Source organism: Corapipo altera, unplaced genomic scaffold (genome assembly GCF_003945725.1).
Source record: "Corapipo altera isolate COAL_440 unplaced genomic scaffold, ASM394572v1 61003, whole genome shotgun sequence".
In the NCBI taxonomy this organism is placed as follows: Eukaryota; Metazoa; Chordata; class Aves; order Passeriformes; family Pipridae; genus Corapipo; species Corapipo altera.
In genome coordinates this window covers 351,142-375,978 of record NW_020885014.1, presented here as the reverse complement: position 1 = coordinate 375,978, position 24,837 = coordinate 351,142, and the positions used below count along the sequence as shown (strand labels likewise).

The 24,837-nt window shown below is 42.2% G+C and overlaps 1 protein-coding gene across 9 annotated transcripts in view; it reads left to right on the top strand.

The window, feature by feature from the left end:
- MARCH3 (membrane associated ring-CH-type finger 3) overlaps positions 1-24,837 on the top strand; it is a 65,175-nt gene that overhangs the window by 24,252 nt on the left and 16,086 nt on the right. For 2 of the 9 annotated variants that reach the window (XM_027667591.1, XM_027667590.1), the window contains exons 2-4: positions 19,190-19,298; positions 20,708-20,915; positions 22,482-22,689. In XM_027667591.1, the coding sequence (XP_027523392.1) occupies positions 20,731-20,915; positions 22,482-22,689 (393 nt within the window). In that variant the 5' untranslated portion in view covers positions 19,190-19,298; positions 20,708-20,730. Of the gene's footprint in view, positions 1-8,659; positions 9,170-19,189; positions 19,299-19,740; positions 20,916-22,481; positions 22,690-24,837 lie in introns of those variants that run through there. The other 7 variants (XM_027667593.1, XM_027667595.1, XM_027667592.1 and 4 more) reach the window with 6 other exon arrangements.

Genomic DNA, 24,837 nt, shown 5'->3' with positions numbered 1-24,837 from the left:
TAATTCCATTCAGTTTTACTGATTTTTTTTATGCTAGCTGTTCTATGGGAGATTTGGAGACATGTTATGCCTTGGGGCAATCTCTGCAAGGCAGAGGATTGCTAGAGTGTAGGGAAATAGTCAAAGCCATGAAGTAAATCTGTGGGTCATGCAGCTTGCCAGAGGACCTTGATAAGCTGCTGCTCAGATGTTGGGTATCTTTTTAGAAGGAATATTTAAAACAAGTAAAAGGTGTGCTTTCCTTCCTAGTGTAATGTAGAAGTGGAGATGGGTACTGCTATCACTTGGCCCAGCTTTCAAACTCATGACCGTAGAAATGTCCATGACCAGATCACTTTTTGGGAGTTTGGAATAGAGTTCCGATAGATTCAGTTCTCCAATGCTTTTTTAGATATTCTATTACAATTATATTATTCTACCTCAACTATAGAACAACTGTCATGATGCCTTAAGCCCCTAATGGTTTTTTTTTTATTTTTCTAATATTTGTAAGCCTTATAAGTTTTATAAGTAGACTCTAAAAGCAGCATCTCCCTTGTCCCTTTCCCTGTAGCGCCCTTGTTTACACATTCCTTTACCCTCTTACCCCATTCTGTGTACCCCATATCACTGAATCCAGTAGAAACGTTTAGTCTTTTGTCAAGGCAAGGCCTAGATTGTTTGCAGAACAACATATCAGGGCCTGAATAACAAAATGAAGTCAAGAATTAGGTAACTATGTACCCTTTGTGCTCTGAAGAAGATGAAGATAGATGAAGTAGGTGGTCCCAAAATACACCCCAGACCCATTTCTCAGGGGTGGACCCAGCGCAGTTCAGAGTAAAGGCCACAGGGTGGACACATTTGGGATTGGATGGATGGTATTATAAAATGTAGCATCTGGGGCACAGCGGGTGCGCGCGTTGTAACATCTTTGCCTTGGCATAATAAACCCTTTCTTATCTCACCCCTAATTAACTGCTCTGGAGATTTTTTTGAAGCACCTAAATCCCACGGCATCAGTCATAAGACCACTAGACAAGTATTAAAGAATTAACACATAAAATTTGTAAATGCATCTCTGCATAAAAATACCCATGGTGAAAAAATAAGCGAGAGACAGCTCTTTTTCTTTCTGTCATGACAGTCATGATGAATATTCAAGCATTGCAGAAGGTAAGCCAAAGGATACAGGCAACAGGCATAAAGCTTTTACTGACTGTGATATTTATTAGGGTGTGACAGCAAACACAAATTAATAAATACTATTGTGAAGCTGGTAAAGTTTAGGCTGTCTGAAGCGTTTTAGTTTTGGTACTTTATAGAAAGCTAATGTGTGTGGGGGGAAAATATTTCACTCCTGCAGTGGGATTTCATCCTACATTTTAATTTTTATCCAATGATGATGTTATAGCACTGTGTAGTGGCTGCCAGTTTTCACTGAGACCATCTTCATCATTCCTTTTGCTTCACTCTGAAGTCCCTCTGCAGGGGCAATGTAGGGATTCATATTACAGGAAAAGTGCTGCAAAGCATTATCGGACTTGCAGTTCCTTTGATACTCTATGACACATGCGCAGTGAAGTGCTCTAATGCCATTGTTTGAAAGATCACGTGGTACAGTTTGAACATTGTATAAATACTGCTGTCCATTCTTAATAAACTAATTCAGTTACTGCATCTACACGTGTGAGTACTTGGGTTCGTGCCAAAACAAGTACCACAGGGCAATACGAACAGCTAATTCCTGGTGCTGGGAAACAAAACACCTGCATGGCCAGTGAGGTAGGAATATCTGGGGAGAGCAGTAGCTGGGGATAAGTTGTTCAGCTCTCCATTTCACTATTTTAGTAGAGCTGGAATTCTTACAGGTCCATGTGCAGTTCAGAGAGTTATCACCTAATAAGTTGCACACTCATAATGGAGACTGCTGCTTTGGGATGGCCAGTGTGAGGTGCTGACCTATGTCAGCATCAGTGACACGAAAGAAGATGAAATAATCAAGGATTTTAGATTGCAGGTGAAATGCAATAGACCTTCCTCTTTTTTTTTTTTTCATCAAAACAAAGCTCTGTTGTTCCAGTTCTCCTTGTGCTTTATCTCAACAGAGCCTGAGATAAAGAGAGGATGAACAGCATGAGGCAGGGTTGGAGCCACAGTAGTCTGCAATCCTTTCTTATCTGTGTGGTTCTTCCCAGCAGTGTGTGCACTGCATGAGAACTTGTCTTGGCATTGCCTTGGCATCATTTTGAGGCCTTTAAGGAATTCCCCTCCTCTATTTTCTAAGTCAAAGAAAATGTCCCTCAGCTGGAGTTGAACAATACTGATCGTGTAAATCGAGGCATCTGACCCACTGAGTGTTTATTAGTGTTGGCATTTGAAAATGCAAACTGCAGCATAACTGCTGTGGGTCCCTGCTCTTCTATAACATCCCAGTAGCAGTTCCTATTGACTGGTGGAGGTGTACTCAGTGTAGTTTGGCAGTTGACTTTTGTCAGGACTGGAGAGACAAAACCAGAAAGCACTTTCTCTGTGGCTGGCACACCATCATACTCGTGTCCCCCTCATCCAGATGCTTTACAAGCCCCACTGGGCTGAAGACTGGGAAGATTAGTTGTCTCCTAAATAACTTATGGTTTAGGTAATTGGTTTTCTGAGGACTTAAAAAATAAAAACTGTAAATCTGACACAGGGTCAGTGTTAGTTGTTTGTTTATCTGCTCTAGGCTGTTTATGAGAAGCATCAAATGCATTTATCTCTAAAATGCTTGAAAATAGGATGGGTGTAACATTTCATGGTTGTAACTGGAATTAGTGAATATACAGGCCTTGTTTAAGCTCTTCATATGAGAACAGGCTTACAGCTTCATCTGTTGGGCTGCTTGAACCACCAATTTAGACTTAAAGGTCTGATTCCCCTTGACATCTCTGTGAAACAGAATGAAATTACTTCTGTGGGTCCCACAGAAGACCGTATGAACTGTTACAAAGATCCTCAGGAGAGCATGATTTTGTGACAAACTTGTGACCATCACCAAGTATATTGTTTATGATATCTCCTTTCTAAAGCATGCCCAGGAAATAAGTTTGTAGTATGAGCTCTGAAGTTATATGTGAGGGAGACTGGTGCAGCAGGGGAAGGAGTTATTAATTTAGTGTGAATAGGAGTATTAGTAAAACACAGAATCAGCTTTGTTTTCTAGGACCAGTCCCTAAAGATGATCAGACCTTCAGAAGCTGAAAATTGAATCCCATCTCTTTCTTTTCTCCTCCCAGCAAGTTGCACATCCTCTTTTTCATGACTGCTGAAGCTGTGGTTTCTCTGACTTAGTGCATGCATCTGTGCCAAGATAGGCAGGAAGATGAATGTGGGAGCTAGTCTTCCCATTCCTGCTGTCCTTCTACTTGTGCCTGTAACCTTCCAATCCATGCAGCTCAATTGCCACATAAAAGCATAGTTTCCCTTACAGCAACTTATTTTAAATTTAGACACGTTCTAAAACCTAACAGATCAAAGTATTTCAATGGCACAAGAGAAACTCATCCATAAAAAGCCCTTAAATCTCACTTCATGTGTTGCAGAGGTGTGGCAATCCTCCTTTTACGGATACATCTTGAGCTGGAAGTAATTGGCAGCCACAAGGCTGGTGTGGGCTTTCAGCTGTAACATAAAACAGAGAGTTAATTTCTAGCTGCTGTTTGACCACCTGTCATTCAGGTGCTGCCCATATAAACAGCCAGCATTTTATACAAAACAAAAAAAGTGCAGTAGAAAAGAACAACTGGAAGTGCTTCACTGGATGTTACTGTAGTAATCTTGGTCTGCTGCCATTAGAGTTTAGAAATTAATAGGCAACTCAGTTCTTTTAAATGTTTTATATGTGCATATGTTCCTCTGGCTTTCTTGATTTCATGCTCTCATCCACTTGTTCATTTTCTTACTAATTTTACAGGTTTCAGACAGAGTTTGATTTAAAAGCTTCTATTAATGAAAGTGGAATAATGAAAAATGAGTGACTATGGCTCAATTTTGCCACATTTTATAAATGTCAACATGTTAAAATCAAATGATACAAGGATATCTTCATCCCAGGTCATTTGAGTTGTGATTGGCAGACCTTCCCCATTTGCTTGTTCGCATTGTGTATCAGAGAATCATAGAATCAGGCAAATTGGAAAAGATCTCCAAGATCATCAAGTCTAACCCTTGATCCAACACTGCTGTGGTTACTAGACCATGGCACTAAGTGCCACATCCAGTCTCATCTTAAAAACCGCCAGGGACGGAGAATCCACCATCTCTGTGGGCAGCCCATTCCAATACCTGATTACTCTCTCTGTAAAAAATTTCTTCCTAATATCCAACCTAAACTTCATCTAGCAGAGCTTAAGACCATGCCCTCTTGTCCTACTGCTGGTTGCTTGGGAGAAGAGACCAACCCCCACCTGGCTACAACCTCCTTTCAGGGAGTTGTAGAGAGTGATGAGATCTCCCCTGAGCCTCCTCTTCTCAAGGTTGAACAGCCCCAGCTCCCTCAGCCTCTCCTCATAGAACTTGTGCTCCAGTCCCTTCACCAGCCTCGTTGCTCTTCTCTGGACCTGCTCCAGCACCTCAATATCCTTCCTGAACTGAGGGGCCCAGAACTGGACACAGCACTCCAGGTGAGGCCTCACCAGCGCTGAGTACAGGGTCCTTCCCTGGTCATACTACTCTGTTCCTCATATAGGCCAGGATGCCATTGGCCTTCTTAGCCACCTGGGCACACTGCTGGCTCATGTTCAACTTCCTGTCAATCCAAACTCCCAGGTCCCTTTCTGCCTGGCTGCTCTCCGGCCACATTGTGCCCAGCCTGTAGCGCTGCAGGGGGTTGTTGTGGCCAAAGTGCGGGACCCAGCACTTGGCCTTGTTGAACCTCATCCCACTGGAATCAGACCATGTCTCCAGCTTGTCCAGGTCCCTCTGAAGAGCCCTCCTGCCTTCCAGCTGATTGACACTCCCTCCTAGCTTGGTGTCATCTGCAAATTTGCTAATGGTGGACTCAATCCCCTCATCCAGATCATCAGTAAAGATATTCAGTAGAACTGGGCCCAAGACTGATCCCTGGGGGACACCACTAGTGACCAGCTGCCAACTGGATGCAGCACCATTCACCACCCCTCTGTGGGCCCAGAGTGCCCCTGTCCAAGCCATGGGCTGCAGCTTTTTCAGGAGAATGCTGTGGGAGATGGTGTCAGAGGCTTTGCTGAAGTCCAGGTAGACACATCCACAGCCTTCCCCGCATCCATCAGGTGGGTCACCTGACCATAAAAGGAGATCAGGTTGGTCAGACAGGACCTGCCCTTCCTAAACGTGTGCTGCCTGAGTCTGATTCCTTGTCCATCCTGTAGGTATTGTGTGATTGCACTTAGGATGATCTGTTCCATAACCTTGCCAGGCACTGAGGTCAGACTGACAGGCATGTAGTTTCCCGGGTCCTCCTTGTAGCCCTTTTTGTGGGTCGGTGTGACATTCACCAACTTCCAATCATTTGGGACCTCCCCGGTGAGCCAGTACTGTTTGTAAATGATGGAGAGTGGCTTGGCGAGCTCTTCTTTGGAGAGCACAGCATGGTCAGGTGTATGTGCAGGTATGTTTTTTTCCTCCCTGAAGACACAAATGGCAATGATTCAGTTGCCACCTTCCATTTGCACACTCACACACAAAAATAAACAAGTGAAATTTGGACTCCCTCATCTCCTACGCTGCCCTGCAGTTAGTTGTCTTTGTTAAGCATCAGGCTCCTGTTGTTTTGCTTTTGACAAGACACCTGAGTGGGTGGGTTGGTGACGGACAAAGATGCACTCAGACAGCAAGTTGGCAGGCAAGGATTTTATTATAAACAAACTTGTTCTTTTTATCCACATCTCCTCTGTCCACACACCGGTATCTCATCTCTAATTGGTTTCTAGCTTCTGTGCACATGCCCCATCTCCTGTCCTGACAGGTTGCCAGTATCTCTTCTCATGTCCAAACACATTCCTCTATCTGCAGCTGTTTTTCTTCTTTTTCTCACACTTTCTTCCTTAATGATGTTTTACTTGTTCTTTTGCCAGGCTACAGCTGTAGCTCAAGGTCAAAGCTACCCGCGGCCTAGCCATCCTCCACAGTGGGTCTGGTGGGGACCAAGCTTGTTCAGTATTTTGGGGCTGAAACAGTCAGTTTCCTGTCTCTGTTTTAGTTTTTTTCAGGTCTGCTTGGCTGTTGTGAGTTGATGGCTCTATGCAATGAGATAGATAAATCTGAGTTTCTGGGAACACTTGGTCACAAATACTTATCCGTAATTAATTCATCCACTGGCTGTATCAGCAGCTGGGAATGTAATGTGCTTGAAGCAGATACTGACTCTCAGAAAGGCCAGATCTCACAAACATTAGAGGCATATATGTGTTTTAGTTATTGCAAGGATGAGACTGTTCAGCTTTGGAGAAGAGCTGAGGAGGGGTTGGAACAAGGCTTTGGATTACTTGCAATTCATTATTCTCACTCTTTTGATGCAGTGTTCCACACTAGGGCTACAAATATACTGTACATCTGGAGGATATTACATAGAAAAGCATGTCAAGAGCATTAATATATATATTTTTAGAATTATGTGATATCAGGAAATCATTCTGTTTCTGTAACTCTGGTAAGAGATAAATTAGGAGTTAGAAAGGAAAGAAAGTTGTTGGAGGATGTAATCTTTCTAACAAAAACATTGAGCATTCATTTGATGGAAAATTGAACAAATTTAAGGACAATTATGACTACTGAAAACAATGCCTAGATGGTATGAAGAATGTAATTAACCTTTGGCAGTGCAGCAGTCTCAAAATGATGAGACAAAAATTCACCAAGACTCACTTTACTAAGATCTTTATACATAAAGTGATCTGTTTTTTGACTTCAGTATCAATATTATTATAAAATATTTATGGAAAAAAAATTGAGACCCAGAAGCAACCACTCAAAAATGCTCTAGTCAATGGCAAGAAAGGTAAAAGTGATGGAGATAGTCTAACATAAAACAAAAAATGATTGACTCATACAACTTACAGGGTGAAAAATTATCTTTCTAGCAATAGGGAAAAGCTGTGAGACATAGTACCAAATGAGGAAATTTGTTTCAGTGTTTCCCTCTAACAGTGTATAATTCCTGCCAGGCTACTAAACCTTGGGAGGCCATTAAACTGATAATGAAGTGGCACTCTAAAAATAATCACTCTGCTTTTTTCCAGTTGCCAGAACCAGCAGAATCATCTCTATACTCAATTTACTACTGAGTTTGAGACACCTCTGCGTAGAAGCCTCCTGGGATGAGAAGCGTCATCTTTTCTCTGTCACTCAAAGCAGAGTTCAGTGCTCATCATGTACTAAATAAGCAGATAGAATTGGGAACTAGTCATTTGATCTTGTATGTCTGCTCACCATGTTTGGATTACCATTAAGTGTGCTTTAAAAGCTTAAGCCTCAGCATTAAGTGAACCAAGGAAGGTGCTCTGCACAGAAAATGTGGTGTGCTTGTTTATTCTACTAAATAGTGTCTAGTTTTATGGGACCCCTTTGAAGCCAGATCCTCAAACTTTACATTTCATGTAAAGCAATGCCAGGAGGGCAAGTCTTGTCCCTCGTGGGAACTACAGAATCTTTAATTGCTTGTTTTCTAAGGTTTTATAATGTTTTGGAGGGAGAAGTAGGTTGGCAAAAGGCATTGCTAAAGGCAAATAATTACTTTATCTTAGTTTCTGCTTCTGGTTGTTAACAACACCTCCAGAAACCCCAGAATTTTGCAACCCCCAAGGTAAAAACTTGGAGCTCTTTAGTTATTTTGCCCTTTGGCAACAATTAACTTCACATAGATTCATCTGCAACAGAGTCAGTATGCTGAGCCAAGTTCTAGTGTTTCTCTGTTCCTGGATGCTTTCTGTGCCATCAGTGATGCTTTATGATATGCAAAGTGGTATAAATGTGTGAAAATGTTTTGATGAGACATAAGTGAATTTACAATATGATTCTGGTTTAAAAGTGTGGCTGGAGGAATATCACAACCATCACATTTTCAGACCCAGCGGGACTTGGCCCTGGTGTTCAGGGCAATCCCTTGGATCAGTCCAGGCTGGGGATGAGCTGCTCTGGGGAGAAGGACTTGGGTGCGCTGGTGGGGGAGAGGCTGGACATGGCCCAGCACAGAAACCCCCCATGCCCTGGGCTGATCCCTCAGTGTGGGCAGCACTGCAGGGGGGAATTCTGCCCCTCTGCCTCCTCAGGTGAGACCCCACCTGCAGAGCTGCCTCCAGCCCTTGGGGGCCCAGCACAGCAAGGACATGGAGCTGCTGGAGCAAATCCAGAGGAGGCACCAAAAGAAATTAATATGCAGTATATACTGTTTGTGGGGCTGAATATTTGCTGTGCATAGATGAATGTTGTCCCTTTAGATAAGGGTACGTGTTGATTTTTTAACTGTGTTCTGGCCAAAGTAATGTAAGTAAATTATTTCATGATTGTAAACTGTAGTGTATCCCTGTGAAGTATGAGCATGAAGCCTGATCCAAGAGACATTGAAAGAGTTGTTTCAAGGAATTCATAATTAGCAACAGCACATTTCTTATATTACTCTTCAGAAGTAACATTACTTACTTATTATATTACTCTGTCAGGAAGTTAAGAAACAAATTTTGCTCAAGGATCTGGGACTTGCTACCGCTGGGTGCAATTTTCTAGACTAGTAATAACACACTGAAAATTTCTGCAGCTCTAGAAAACATTCGATGGAGATCACAACCAGTGTTAACTTAATGATAGGGGACCAAAATCATGCTACAATAGCTAACAAGGAATTTCACCAATTGAGAGAGCTATATCAGGTAAACTGTGCTGTACATGTAGCCCCTTGTGGTAGTTTAGTCTAGGCCTTCCTTGGTGACCAGTTTGTAACCAAGGAAGTGCCCATATTACCCGGTATTCCGTACGATTTTTACGTAAGCCAGGAGTATAAGAAGAAAGGAGGAGAGGTCTTCGCTCTCTTTCCTTACGGCAGCTTTGGAGGTGTGGACTCCCTGCTGTTAAGTCTGCTGTGTTGGAGAGTGAGGCCTGGTAAGGCCTTGCCGACCTTGGGAGGGGGAGGCTGCCGGCAGTCATTCCAGTGCGACTTTCTGTTGTCTCAAGGAGAGTAGTAAGATATTCTTTAGCTAATTCTTTTAGTTGCTAGATCTTGGGCTATTGATCGTGTATATTTTATTTTGGTTTTGTTCCTTTTTTTTTCCTTCCCCTTTCCCTTTCCCTTTTCCCTTGGAGTTGTGCATAGTATTTCAACTGTACATAGCTGTATATGTCATAAATACATTTATTTTCATAACTAGTTTGGCTAGTTTGGATTTTTCATCGTTTTTTTCCTTAGCACTGAGCTGGGGGTATTTTGGTGTTGGGTCTGGGACTTGGTGGGGAGCCAAGTAAAACTTAGATGCGCCTGAAGGAAGAGGCAGCAATGGTGCAACTAAGACAATAGTTATTATACTACTGCAAAGTTAAAATAGTCCTGTACCAAGTGTATCATGGGTATGGAAGAAATTCTGCATCTCATGGTTGATTTCTGTGCAGAAGCCACAGTGACACAGAGAGTAACATCCCCACTGACATCAGCGCCCCCTCCAAACTTCCCTTGCCTTTATTTTTCATTTTATTAAGGCTAACACCTAGTTCACTTCTAAATCTTGTAGTTTTTCTTGTTGGTATTTCTCTTGGATTTGGATAAGGAGAATAATGTTGTCCAGTCCAATTTGGTCTTTGCCGTTTTGAATTGTGGTTCTCATTCACAAGTGCAGCATTTTGGTAATTTGCTTGAAGGTTACCGAAAATAAATTGAATTTTATATGCTTTATTTTGCAGCAATTATTTTTCCTTTCCATGTCTACATGTCAGATCTGATTTGTTTGACTAATGTCAAGTTCATTTGACAATGACTAAAAGCATTCTTGGTATGCTTGATGCTGGATAAGGAATGGGACTTTCCAGTCCTTGTAGCATATAGTTTTACATAACACATCATATATGCATGTAAAACTAGATAGTGTAGGGAGTTATCACTGGTTTTAATTAACTCACAGTATTCCCATGTGTTTGTCACCTGTGGACTAAAGTGCAAGTCTTGGAGTTCAAGAACTCAAATTCAGGTTCAGGGAGAAATCTTTATGTAAACATTGTAGAAACTCATGGAGTTTGCACTTTGCTCAAGCTGAGAGAAATACACTAATATGAGAACAGAAAGAGTTTCTCTTCCAGTGTGAAGGCAAATGCTTTTGTCTGAAGGGTAAAAAGAGAAAAGGGAAAGGAATAGACCTGCATTTTGATGCATTTTGGTTTTTGAAAAGTTTTCTTCTTTTTCAAATAATATTTTTGGAAGAGAAATTCCCTCATCAATAGACATCAAAAGTTCAACAACTGCCAACTAAAACACAAAATAAAATAATACAAAGTAAATTCTCTTTAGTGAAGGGAAAGAGGCTTGTTAGATGGCACCTTCAGAAACACATGAGATGGTCACACAGTTTTAGAATAAGCAAAAGCATATATTGTACATGTAAATATGTTTGTTTGGGACATGCTTTGCAAAGCATCACATACAAATGTAGTTTCATGTATTTGCGGACTACCATCAGCTGATTCATTGCTGAATAAAACATTAGGCTTGAATCTACCCCATGGAGTTCTCAGTCCCATTGTATCAGGAGAAGGAGAGGCAGAAGTCTTCTGATTGTACTTGATACACCCAGGCTTCAATACAAAGTACCAGAAGATGCTTCTACTTATGCAGGTACCTTGCAGAGAGCACTCCTGAAAGGCTTCGCAGAGTGAGATGCTTGGGATGCATCACATAGAAAGGGAAGGAGTGCTCTGTACAGGGAATAAATGTTAATATTAAATTTTTAACCTGATGAAGACTAAGAAAAAATAAATTAATATGAAGTAATCTGACTGATTTCAGGTTAAATTTCAATGCATTAAAACAAAGGTATTCAGAGTGTGATAATAATCTTTGTTTCTGGTTCAAAACTGAAATAATAAGGAGAAGTTATATTCATTGAGCTTCTAATGGAAGTTTTTGTTATCAAATGCAAGACTAATATAGGCAATATTGCTAAACTCTAGAATGAAAATACAGAGCTGTCAAAAAGAGAAGTGTTTTCAATTTTCTACTTTCTACTTTTCTACTTTTAATTTGAAAGGGGGTTTAATATCTTTTCTAACTTTTGTACATTGACCTGCTTTTCCATCAACAGTGAAAAGTATAAACACGATAATTGTAATAAGATCATATTTGTGTGCAGTATCGACTGCAAGAGCTCAAAGAATCAAATATTCTAAAAGTGTGCAAATAATTGACTTAGTAATGATGAACAAAAGAATTAGCATTTCAGTCAAGCTGTTTGTGGAAATACTGTGGCCACATTTCTTCAAGTGTCCACCATTAATAATTAAAAATATTTTGCTTTTTGCTGGCTCTTTTTGCTCTGCAGTTCTTAGGCTCTTGCCCCCATCACCAGCAGCACTCCCTGTGTCCTCTGTCATTCAAGCTCCTGTACAGACAAGTTGCTTGGTCACAGTCCCACTAAAAATCTATGCAGACTTTACCACTGTGAGCCATGAAAAACCACAGGCTAAAAAACCGATCCCATTTGCCAAAGGATTAATTTGTACAAGCTTTTCATGAATGAGAATTCATTACTGAACCCCAGGCATGAAGCTAAGCAGTATTTTACACCTTTTGCAGTTTAAGCAAGTTATTTTTAGCTTGACTTTACCTTATCAGGAAGAATCATTTGAATTCAGCTGATGTCTACCCCAGTGAGTAGGAAATGAAGAAGAGTTAGAGGTTTATTATGTGGGACAGGGCAATAATTCATATGATGTTTGCAGCCCTCCTTTCAGCCTTGCAGTGGAAATGGGAAGAGTTATTTTTGCATGTTCTTTCAGAATGTTCTCTTCAGAACAAAGTACTTGATGATTAGAGTTGAATCCTGGCTTTAAGGGACTTGACATGGGATTCCTTGTCCTTCAGCACTTGTTGAGAACAAATTAAATTCTCATCTTACAAGTTTTAGGCCAGGAAGTAAATATGCATATCTGGCATTTGGTTACAAAATCTGCTTGTCTTATCTGTATAAGGTGACCTAATTTAGAGAATCTAGAACCTTCTAACGTAAAAAAACAAGCTTCTGGGCCTTTTAACTTACAAACTTTCAGCATATAAGTAGATACTAATTCATTCACTGGATTTTGGTGCTTAAAGGTGAAAACACTGTGGTTTAAACCACATCCTGGGATGACACAAGACATAAATGAATTACTAGGAAACAGCGATTCAGGGCAATGCCAACCCCACACCCCTATGGGGGAAGCCACCCTTCAGATTCATTCTGGGTCAGACTTTGGGAAGCACACTGGTTTTGTGGGAAGGCGGACTTCCAAGTTCATACTCGCCAATGAAAAGAAATGGGGGACAGCACTATCCCAGCACTTAGCATAATTCTCGCAGTAATGATCATTTTATGGCCTTAGACTTGGTCTTTTAACAAAGGCAGCTTTGGGTTTCTGCTGGCAGGTTAACTCACCCAGCCTGTGGAGGGTTGGTGTGACTCCTCAGGTACAGCCACTGCCAGGCTGGCAGGAGGGAAGGGACCTGTCTGGGGGAAGCTTTGTCCCATTGTCCCCCAAAACTGGCCAATAAATGGGGCCAGAATAAGCCGGAAGTTTGTGGTCAGGAGTGGGGAAAGAAGGTAGTGGGATTCTCAGGTGGATGTGGCAGTGGAAGAATGGGAGTTTAGGAACATGTTAGGGTGACCACCTTCCTCCATTTGCTAGGATTCTGCATGAGTGTAGTTGCCCAGTGTGCTGGTTTAAAAGTTAACCAGCAGGGGAAATGAACTCAACTCAAAAGAGAGATTGTAAGTCAGAATAACAATTTAATAAAATAATACAATAAGCACAACTACACAGACAAGCAATTGGTATCAACCCACAAAACCCAAATGTACAACCTGGCACCCCAGGGCACAAACAAAACAGTGCTCCCTGGGCCCCCCCTGAGTCCAAAGCAAAGGGAGAGGGGAAAAACCTGCTGGTGGGAGAGCTGCTGCAGTCCCATTGATGATTGTAGTGATGATTGTAGTCCAGCCGAGGGTGGTGGTGAGCTGCAGTCTGGCCAAGAGCGATGAGCTGCAGTCTGGTTGAGGGCGATGAGCTGAGAGCGATGAGCTGCAGTCCTCCTCTGGATCCCACGAGTGGAGAGAGTAAAAGGTTCTGAAACTCCAGGTTTATATATTCTCCAGCTCAGGCAGCAATGCTTAGCCCCTCCCCCAGAGTGGGGAATTCCATAAAAGGATGTTCAGTCCTTCCCTCAGAGTGGGGAATTCCATAAAAGGGTGTGAGGGTGCTCGGTCAGGGAATTCCACAAAAGGGCATGAGGACAGGAGCATGGGGGGGGGCACCTCGCAGGCCTCTACTGACAACAGTTTCTGGGAAATGGCATGGAGGGCTATATAATACACAGTTTTGGGCTACACCCATCCAATGATGAATCGGTCCCAGCTATTCTAACTAGGACACCCAGACATAGGTGCAAACAAGCCTTGGCCTCCAGCTTTCTCAGCTGAGGAAGCCTAGTAAAGAGATGTCATGTAGTGACAAATGGACTAGTGGAGATTGGGTAAATAAGATGGAAAATTCTTAATAATTTTGACTCCTCCACTCCAGGTTTCAGCAAAACTACTACATCATTCTTCACTGAGGACGCTTATTTTGGAACAGTGTCTCTTTAGACAGGGTAACCTTTACCACTCACACTCCTGTCCTCCTTACCTAAGGCATTTGGGCACAGTGCACAGGATGTCACTCAGTGTTTGGAAGCCAGCATATAAGAAACACTCATCTACGATTATGCTTAGTAAGGGTGCAGTAAAGCACATTAGGCTGTTTTATTCATGCCTATGTTCTACCAGTTTCTGTAGACACATGTAACCCATTTATGCAAAGGGAAGTTGTGGAAAGACAGGTTTTCTGCAGCTCACGTTGCTCCAGAGAACCTTGCACCAGCTTTTCAACTCAGGGGTGGGGGGAATCCACTGTCTTGCATTCCAGCTTCTGTGAGGGAATACATTTCTGCTAGAAAAGTCCAATACTAGAAAAGAAAAGGTATGTGTTTCCTTATACTTTGAAAGAAACTATCATTACTATTTCCAGATAAGTTGTAAGTAAGCCATATTTATATCCTCTCTTTTTTCTTATTAATGCAAGACTAAATTGCTATGACCACAACTACTTATGGTATGTATCATGTGGCATCTTTCATTACAACAACCAAAAAAAAAAAAAAAAGAAAAAAAATCTAAGGAAATTACCCAAGTTAGTGGCTGTGCAGACATATAAAGCAATTTATTCAAGTCCACAGTGCCAAATATGTAGTTGATTGCGCTCATGGTAAAGTGGTTTAAGTTCAGTACATAGCAAAACCCCATTGATCTATGGATGGGCAGTGAAGTTTTAAATGCATGGGCAGACTCTTAATGACTTGTCCTAGTTAGGAGAGCTGGGACCAGTTCATTACTGGATGGGTGTAACCCAAAACTGTGCATTCTATAGCCTTCCATGCCATTTCCCAGAAACTGTTGTCAATAGACTATTTGCACCCTCTGCCCAGAGCAGCCTGACTGTTTTTGTCCTCACGCCCATTGAGGAACCCCCCACTCCGAGGGAGGTACTGGGCATTCCTGCCTGAACTGGAGGATATATAATCTTGGAGTCTTGGGACTTTTTTAACCACGCATGGGATCCAGAGGAAGACTGCAGACCACCACTCTCAACCAGACTGCAATCACCACTTTTGACCAGACTGCAACAGCTCTCCCACCAGCAGGTTTTCCCCCTCTCCCTTTACTTTGGACTCGGGGGCCCAAAGAACACCACTCTGTTCATGCCCCAGGGTGCTGGGTTATACATTTGGGTTTTGTGGGTTAAAACCAATTGTTTATCTGTATAATTGTACTTATTGTATTATTTTATTAAATTGTTATTCTGACTTATAAACTCTCTTTTGGATTGAGTTCATTTTCCCCTGCTGGTTTACCTTTAAATCAGCACAGGACTGTTCATGCTAAACTGCTTTGTGCCTCAGACTAGCACTCAGTTCTTTGATGTGCTTGTTTATAAAATTGCACTTTGCATGCAGCCTACTGCGTAGTAGTTTTTAAAAGGTCCTAGAGCTCTCTGCAGTGACACTACCTGAATAGAAAATGCTACCTACAGCATGAAAAATTAATAAAATGTGGGCTGAAACAGAGTAAAATTGCTTAATATCAGTGAGATTTGTGCTACTTTCTATATGTTGAAGTGCTTTAATGTGAAATGTCTCCTGCTCAATTGGTGAACAATTACTACATTTTCCTCTTTGGTTGTCTCTCATAGCTCCTTGGGTGATTGTGGTGGTGTAATTGTTGCAGAATGAATGCTGTTGACCAGGTTATATGGATCCTTAACAAAAATTTTCTCCAGCCTCTTCCACCTGTCACCATGTTCGAGAACTAATGTGTCCTGGTGCTGCCTCTGTCACTGATGGCTTAATGCCAGTGAGGGCTTTACATCTCCGTAATGAACAGGTTAAGCAGCATCTTACATGTCTTGTATATACTAAGAAGCCACATGTTACTGTCAAATAGAGGAATTCATCCTCTCCAGTTGCAGGAATTAATTTCTTGCTTTGGAGGACTTAGGGGTCTTTAGGTGCACATCCTGTGGACTTAAGATATTTTTTACTCAGAATTACTGTACCTTTTTATTTTCTTTATTTTTTAGCAAGCAAGAGCAAATGTACTAATTGCGCTGATCCTTAGATGCTAGGAATTTCCCATTAGGAGTTCTGGCCTTAGCTGCTATTCTTACTTCAAAGGACAACCCTGGTACAGACACACACAGGATCGTGCAACAGAACTGGAGCTGAGTCCAGATAAAAAAGTACAAGTTGCTGATGAGTTGGGTGTCTTGGGGAAGCAAATGCAGAAGGGACAGGACATGGCTGTGAGTGCCAGAGGGGACAGGGGCAGCAGCTCAAGATCCCAGGTTGTGCCTGCTCTTCAGGCATCTCCCATGGCACAGAGTTCCTAAGTTGCAATGATAAGCTGACAGTTACCAGCTGATTTTTAAGAAACTGAAAAATCTGAAAAAAATTATGGATCTATCCCCCATGTTGGTGAACAGCAGCCAGGGCTACAACTGGAACTGCCAGTTACTCCACTAGTTCCTTTACTCAGTAGCTCCAGTGTGATTGAAACCAGGAGGGGATCCTTGAAGCATTCCGTGGTGGATTGTGGAGCAAAGAGTCAAGAAATATTTAAAACAATCCCATTATGAGTGTCTTGGACATGATGCACAGAAAATTTCATGTCTGTCAGAGTTACTAAAATAGGATTTTCAGGTGCCCTGGGGATTCCTGCTCCTTTAGAAAGGTTCTATCTGTCCCGTCTTCACAGTACTTCGCTTCATTTCCTGTAGCGGCAGGGTCTTTATATGATAAAGAATGCAGTCCACTCTTTGTGAGGTGGAAATCAAAGAGACTGTATTCAAACTTTGCGCTCCCTTTTATCTCCTAAAACCATGTGACCTTGTAACCAATGGGGTTGTCCATCTAGGCGCATGCTCCCTTGGGCTTCTCTGCCCCGGTACGTCCCCTGTGCCTTTGGACACACAATTTCCTAGTAGGTAAAAAACTAGGAAGTTTCACGGTACTCTGGAGTTGAGACTTTTGGTTCTTCTTTTGCATTTTCCAGTGGGAAGGGGAAGCTGAGGGACCACACAGCAAGTCATCCAGTCACTGCAATGCATGTTTTAGTCTCTGGAGCATCTTAATGCACTTGCAGTGGGATGTGCCTTAGTCACAATTAGCTTATCTGCCTAAGTGTTTAACTTCTGAGAGGTTTTCCAACCAGTCCTGCCTCCTGTCCTGCTGTAACTAAACCCATAACAGTAGTTTAATTAAACCATGGGTCTTTTGTGCATAGTAATTTTTCTTTAAGGATCATGCAAAGTGCAGATAGTTGGAAGATGGATGTGCTTCATATTGTTGGAAGAGCTGAAATTGGAGAGTCACTCTAAAAAAGAGAATTTTTCAACACCCAGAAGAAAGTCATAGAATCACAGAATCAGCTGGGCTGGAAAAGACCACTGAGATCAAGTCCAACCCTTGATCCAACACTGCCATGGTAACTAGACCATGGCACTAAGTGCCACATCCAGTCTCATCTTAAAAACCTCCAGGGACAGTGAATCCACCATCTCTGCGAGTAGCCCATTCCAATGCCTCATTACTCTCTCTGTAAAAAATTTCTTCCTAATATCCAACCTACATTTCCCCTGGCAGAGCTTAAGACCGTAAATCTCGTGTCATGGAAGTGAGAAGAGGATGTCAGAGACTGGTACCAAAGGCAAAACAGAAAAACAAGAACAGGGAAAGATCTGATTTAAATATTACAGTAGTAGGGTAATCTTAGATTTTGTGTAGAAAGAGATGTGCAAAATGAGTGGGTGTAGTGACACAGAAAAGAAATAAAAAGAGCTAATTACTAGATTTCTTCAAATATTCATTCATCATACCAAATCTAGCCACTTTTCTTTTAATTTTCTGGCATCTGAAATAAATATTGGTATTCTGGCTTCCCCAATTAAATATTGTATTACTTCATAAATACTACTAAACACATCTTCCTGGTTTTCTTCTTTTTTTTTGCTCTCTTCTATTACAATATTTTTGACAGATTTCCACCTCTTTCAGGTGCAAAACATTTTGACAGAACACAATACATACACATGGGTAAATACTGATGTTGGGGTTTAGTGGCAGTTAAAATTTACAACTACTTAATGACAGCTTTGGCTTCAGATTTGTTTAGGATCTCTGTACTTCTCAGTACAATTAATTTTCATAATTTATCATGGGCTTTGGTATTTAAGCACATATTATTTAATTCTATAATTGTATTACTTTTCAGGGACACACACTGATTTAGTGTGAAAATAGTTCTTCGGAAATCAGAAAAATATGTTGTAACTTCTAAATTTCTTTTTAAAAAAGAATAAAGTAGAAAGTGTTTATGCGTATTTGCTTTGCAAACGTGGGATATCAGATGCATTATTGCATGCAGAAGTTTGAATTAACATCCTTGCTGAGATATAGCTACATTATTTCTCATGTGCTTTAAAGCTTTGCATTTAGTTGCTCTTCTGATGCTTCAGCAAGTGCTTAAACTCAGCAAATGATTGATGGATGCGTTTGTAAAGGCTTGGATGATCACTTTATATGAAATTATAAACCTGCTGTTGTACTAAATGAGGTCAGTGAAGCAATCAGAAAAGACATATATAATTCTGTAGCATGGGTCTGTAAGCATGGTACTTCTTAGGCTTTTTAATTTTAATGAAGCAGCTACTCAACTGCTGAATATTCTTGTCAAACAGTCTCAGCATGGATTTTAAAACTAAAATGTTGCTGAATATTATGGTCTCCTTGGAAAGTCCCTGGCTCTTATTCCCTTTAAAAAGTCTGAGTTTTTTATATGCTAATGGTTTTGAAATCAGCCATTTGCTTCCTTTTCATTGTAAATGAGGCCTGGAGTCTGATTTCCTTCCCCATTCTCTGGATGCTGTATCCTCATCAGGGGTCTCAGTTCACTTTCTAGGGTATGCCTGGTTTGAAAATAGCTAAAATAATCCTGTAAAACAAACACTTTGCCAAGCATTTTCCCATTTTAGATGCCTATCTAAGAATATGAGTCTCTGTGTGAAAATTTGCATCGTACAACTGAGCCAGTACCCACATCAGTCCTACAAAATCTTACTGCCAGAAACTTCCATGCAGGGAACTTCTGACAGTTAGCACTATTACTCAAATCCAATGAAGTCAAATTACAAGGTTTCTTTTAAGCCCCAGAGAAATACTATTGTTTAAAGGAGTTTATTAATGTTTAGTTCTCAACTGCAGTGCTGGTACTACACTGTGGTGTGACTGTGGTATTCGATGCAAAATGCGGGTTTTTTTGAGGGTTAAACTCTGTGCAACATATGAATATCTAGTTGTAACTTGCAAAGTTTACATGTGACTGTAGCCAAGTGTCTCAAGGCATGCTAGGAAGTCTTTTCCTCCCTTTTGCAGAGGGATTAACCCACCCTGTACAAATGCTGACCTGAAGAGGAATCCTGCAGGCACACAGCCTGTGGAACCATGCAGCTTCCCCTCACCTAGCCAGGAACAACCTACCAAGGTATCAGGAATTTACATTCCCAGGCTGCTTGTGACCAGCATAACCCTTCCTTTCCAATTACCACAGCTGAAAGTGCCATACAAAACACATGTTAAAGAGCAAAGCAGAGAAGAAACAAACTAGCTAGCTGTGATTTCTACCTCACCTTGTGGCATAAATTACCACTGCGTGCAGGCTGTTATTAAGCACGTCTGTGTGACTAAAGCCCTACGCAGGAATAATTGCCAGGTCTGCGCTCTGCTGTGGGCTGGTGATAGAAGACACTAAGCAGCAGTGGCATGTTTTCAGAGAGGATCTGAAGCGCATCAGCCATTCTCTCCTCCAATACATAACTCTTCCTGTTGGCAGACTGTAGCAGCCTTTAAACTGTGTCCTAGTTTAACAAGATTACAACTTAAAAATTAAGAGACTTCGGATGGAAGTGCGGAAGAGGAAAAAAGAAACAGCTTTTTATTAACAAAATCTGAATAAACGACAAATGGTGCAATCAAAAACCTTCAGAGGAAGCAAAACAAAGTTCCAGTTCCCCAGGTGGGAGGGAGAAAGCCGTGGCAACCCGGGGGGGGGGGGGGGGGGGGGTGGTTGGGGGGAAATGCAGGACTATAGCTGCTCGCAGCTCTGTGCACTGGCAGTCAGGAATGAAGGAGTCCTTTTTCCCACACGCAGTCTTGAAAGCAGAATACCTCGCTCCGAGATGGGTCAGTCTCGCTCTCTCTCTGCCGTTCTCTGCGAGGTGTCCCGTGCGGAAAAACTTCCTCTCGGGAAAAGAGAACAAGGCGGCCAAAAACTGGGCTCCTGGTCTGTCCGGTCCCAGACTAAACCCCAAAAGCCCTTGAACAAAGGAGTTCCCATCTCCCCCTGCGGTCACCGTGCTTTCCCGTGAGCTCTCCCCTTCTCCGCTCCCCTGTGCTGCCCCGCACGTGCGGTCCTGCTCTGCTCCCATCCCCTCCCTGACTCCCCCCCCGCCCCCCCCACCCCGTCCTGGAAGAAACAGATAGCAGGGGTGGGAGGAGGACATGGGGACCGGACCCTAGGGAAAAAAAAAAAAAAAGAAAATTCCAACATCTCTTTTCAAACCTATGACAAACTAAAAAGGGCACAAAATAAAGATTGTATAGTCCTTTGAAACATTTCAAAGGAGGGGGAGTGACAAATGGTTCAGTCTTTCCATTTATCGCTTGTGACCTTAGGAGTCTGCAGAGGGGAAAAAAAAGCAGCAGAGAGCTCTATCTTGCTGTGTCTGAGATGGACAGACTGTTTTTCAGTGTCACATAATGTTTTAAGCTGCCGAGCGGGCTTCAGGAGTCTGGGGCAGGGAGCTAGGAATGTTTCTGCTCACAGGGGTAGCAGACAGGGATTGACGTGCCCTTTGCCCCTCACACCACCACCCTGTTTTCCCTCTTGCCCAGATGGGGACCCGCTGCCCAGCGCCATGAGGACGAGCCGCTGCAGTCACCTGCCAGGAGTCCCACCAGAGCACCCACTGGCTCCTGAGGGCAAGGCCCTGCCTGGTTGCAGTGGTGCCCCAGCCAGCAGCTGCCCTCAGTATGTCATGCAGGTGTCGTCCAAAGATGGGCAGCTGCTCTCCTCTGTAGTGAGGACGCTTGTGACACAGAGGTACGTGGGGACAGTAAGTTGTGATGGGCCCTTCCCTACTGGATGCACCTTCCACAGCTGCTGCTGCGAGCCCAGTGGGAGCCTGAAGGAAAGATGTGCTGTGTTTCATGAAACATTACCACAATACACTTGTCATTGAACCCTCATTCTAATATTGTCACTGAAAATGTTGGGATAAATCAAATTCTCTATTTTTTTTAGTATTAGAAAGCAGGCTTACTTTATTCACAGTGCTGGGTGCACATGGGGTCCCTCCACATGCACATACACTTTCAAAACTTTTCACTATTTGTACATTCTAGCCAACAGAGAAACTAATATTCATTGTCCATAAATTGCATAATTCTCTCATTAATTAGTATTCTAATGGTTACTGATTTCTTATTTCGGCTAATCAATCCACACTTTCAGTCTTTTTTATCATCTTTTTGTTCCCAGATACAGAGTGTTTCAGTACAACTGCTGAATTGTCTTTGTTAGTTTCTTTTTTATCTCAAAATGTCCTTGTGGTCTCTCAGCCTTTGTTTGTTGAAGCATGTCAACGTTGGTTTAGCAAAACCTAAAGTTTCAGTGATTTTCCCAATCTTGTGTTCTCACAACGGCAGCTTATGACAAACCTTGCTGAACACTGGTTACAGTGGACATACACACCGCTTATGGTTAATTAAAACAATTAATTGGAAAAGTTAATTAAAACAATTAATTAGAAAAGTTATTAGGAAAGTTATATTGTTTCTGACAGCATCATAGTGATTATGCTACATAATGTGGCACATTTCCTAAACATTTCCCAAGCCAGAGTGACATTTTGTCCATGGTAGTGACAAAAGCTTCGTTTCTGAGATCACCTGACTTGGTGTATGTGGTAGGGAGAGTTTTTGTTTCCAAGACCTCAACCAAGAGATTGACCTGCTCAACCTCAGCAGTCAGGGGAGCTGAGTTGAAGCTGCAGTGAAAAGGCTCCATGTTTCAGCAGCACTGGCGCTCCCAGCCTGCTTCCTCTTTCCTCCCACTGCACCCAGGCACCACCCAAGGACTGCCTTCCTCTTTCCTGAAAGATTCCTCTGTAAAACAGAGCATCTTAAGAGTTAAAATCAGAGTCTTTAGGTTATCAGTGGCAGGAGGAGCACCCCTCTCCCTTTGCATGTTAGCACTTCCCACCAGGAAGGTGGGTGGATTGAGGGGAGGCAATGCAGAAGAAAAAGCCAGAGGATCACCACTGGAATAAGAGGTGGCACCCTGTACATGAGGAGTGATGACACACATCACCACTAGCATAAGAGGTGCCCAGCTGAGGCAGATTTAAAACTTCCCTGATGCACTTGGAGATTTCTTGCACCACTGCTTTGTGAAGAGGTGGGAAATACAAAAATGCAGAAGCACTCGGTTATCTGTCTCTCACCTGCCACTCTGGTGTTTTCGCTTTACACTTTCTGTTGTCCCAGCAGCTTGGAGTAGTAATTACAGAGCAAAGTACTCAATCTACAAGTGTTTCCTGCACTGTTAAATCATGACATGCACAGAGCCTGGTGTACTGACCAGTGATTTTCTCTTCCCTTCCTCCAGCAGCCCCTTCAATGACCGGCTGATCTGCAGGATCTGCCACGAGGGCAGCAGCCATGAGGACCTACTGTCCCCCTGCAAATGTACAGGGACCCTGGGGACCATTCACCGCAGCTGCCTGGAGCACTGGCTGTCCTTTTCAAACACCAGCTCCTGTGAACTCTGCCACTTCAGGTTTGCAGTGGAGCGCAAACCCAGGCCACTGGTAGAGGTCAGTACGTGGGGCACGTCCGTGAAGGCTCAGCTTTACTGAGAAAATCGTGTTTGTTTCTTATGGGTGTCACAAAGCCTTTGCAGCTCCATGGAAGCCACAGCGAGCTGTGAATTTGGGGCTTGGCAGTCTGAGGGCAGGAGCTCAGGGAAAGGCAGGAATAACAAAACCCTAATTTTGAACTGAATCAAAACAAGCTAGAAGAACAGGATCAATGGGTTTCCTTCAGTGCAAACCTGAGTGAGGATCTGAGAAATAGTGTGCATCAAATTCCTAGAATATCAGACAGCTTGGTTGGAAATGGAAGAGAGGTAAGTAATTGTTTCTGTAGAAAGCAAGACAAGTGTCAGGACTCAGCATGTTAAATGTAGGTCAGGAATTTTTTTTCTTCTTGCTTTTGAGAGAGAGGTAACAAACTGAGGAGCCTTAGAAATGTAGTTTCCATGTCAAGCCCACAAGAAGGAATTGTTCTTGTATGGTGTCTGGCATGTTTAGCCATTTGTGAGTGACCTTTTGGCCTCCTCTTGCCTATGTACTAGACTTAACAGTGAATTGGGCAATTGTTTCTCCCTTATCAATGAAAATTCAGTTTTTGCCAACAATAGATGTTTTAGCAGCGTCATGAAGTTCTACAGGTTTTAGGGGCCTTTTGGTCCTCAGAAAAAGAAAAAAACAACAACAAAAAAGAAAAAACACGAAGTCACTGTCTTGACACTATTAATGAACTTTTTCCTCCCGTGTACTAATTTGGAAAAAGAGAAAGCAAAAATTATGGTTTCTGTTGATTTTAAAAATGAATTACAATAGTAACATTTGACAAAATTAATGAGAAGCATCTTCTTGTACCAGTTGGTTACATAGGCACTTACAGACTGAGCTTGGGTTCAGGACAACATATCTGCCTGTGCATTTTAGTTGTTCTGTAAATTTTGTCATAACTGGTGAAAGGATTTGGTGCTAAATACATCTTTGGTGCTTCTTGCAGGACTCCAGCCTCTGCAGAGAAGCTGGTCTCAGTCTGAGAAATGCTAATGTTGAGTGTTCTCAGGCTGTCAGCAACTAAGCAGCAGAATCTTTTCAACTGAGCATTCTCCAATTTAAATGGCAACATCTTCTGGATGTTCAGCTGCTCTGAGCCTGTGCCAAAGAGTTCTTGGTTGCAGCTCTGGCACAAGAGTGGTTTCACTCTGCATTTGGCTTCTGAGAAGAAAGATAAGCAATGCTGAGGCAGTGAAAAGTAAACAGTTTGGTTTTAGAGCTCAGCTTCTCCAAGCTATTCCCTTGTGACAGCTCCTCATGCGGCTTGTGTTGCATAGATTGGATGTGACACTGGTCAGAGCTGATAATGTTTGAAGGAGTCAAAAGCAAAGCTAAACCTGCCTGGGCTGGGAGACTTTTGTTGCTTGATAGTTCCCTGCTGAAGTGAGACTTCTCTTTGGCCAAAGCAGTAATAAATAATAGCAACAGCAGCAATGATAATTACAGTAATAATGATAAAGCTGCCTTTTGTTTTTCAGCTGAGGACAAATAAGAACCATGTGCGAGAATGTTTCTGAAACAGTAAAATGCTTTTATCTTTACTACCTAATATTTTCTGGCTTCTCAGATGCTTACACCCACGGTATTTTAGTGCAGTAATTGACAATTGTGTGCAATTACAGAAAAGGTAATAAAAAAGCACAGTCCTTTGTGATCCTATGAAAGGACTGTTTTCAGTTTAGAAGGAAATTGAAGATGTATTTTTATAGTTGAGAGCAGCAGAGACAAAGAGTAACTGAGTTACATGTAAGGGGACAAATTAAAAAGAAGGATAATCAAACTTCTTGATTTCTGCTAGTGTAATTTAATTTAAGTTTTTCCTGAAAGTTTATATTTGTTTAGTACGTGGTGCTTTGAAATGCAAAGACCTCCCCATGCAAATAATTACAGCAAATCTGAAAGTTCCCAAAGCATGACTAAATCAGATGCAAGTAGCCAGATTCCCCCATCCTCTTTGTCCTAAAAGCACTTCACTGTCTGTCTGTCTGTGTTACCTAGAGTGTGAGGTCATGAAGGGAGGTTTATCAGGTATAGCAGGACCATCTCTCACAAAAATCTGCTGTAATGTTCGGGTGAGTGACAAGCCAAAGTGGCCATCTGCTTTTAACA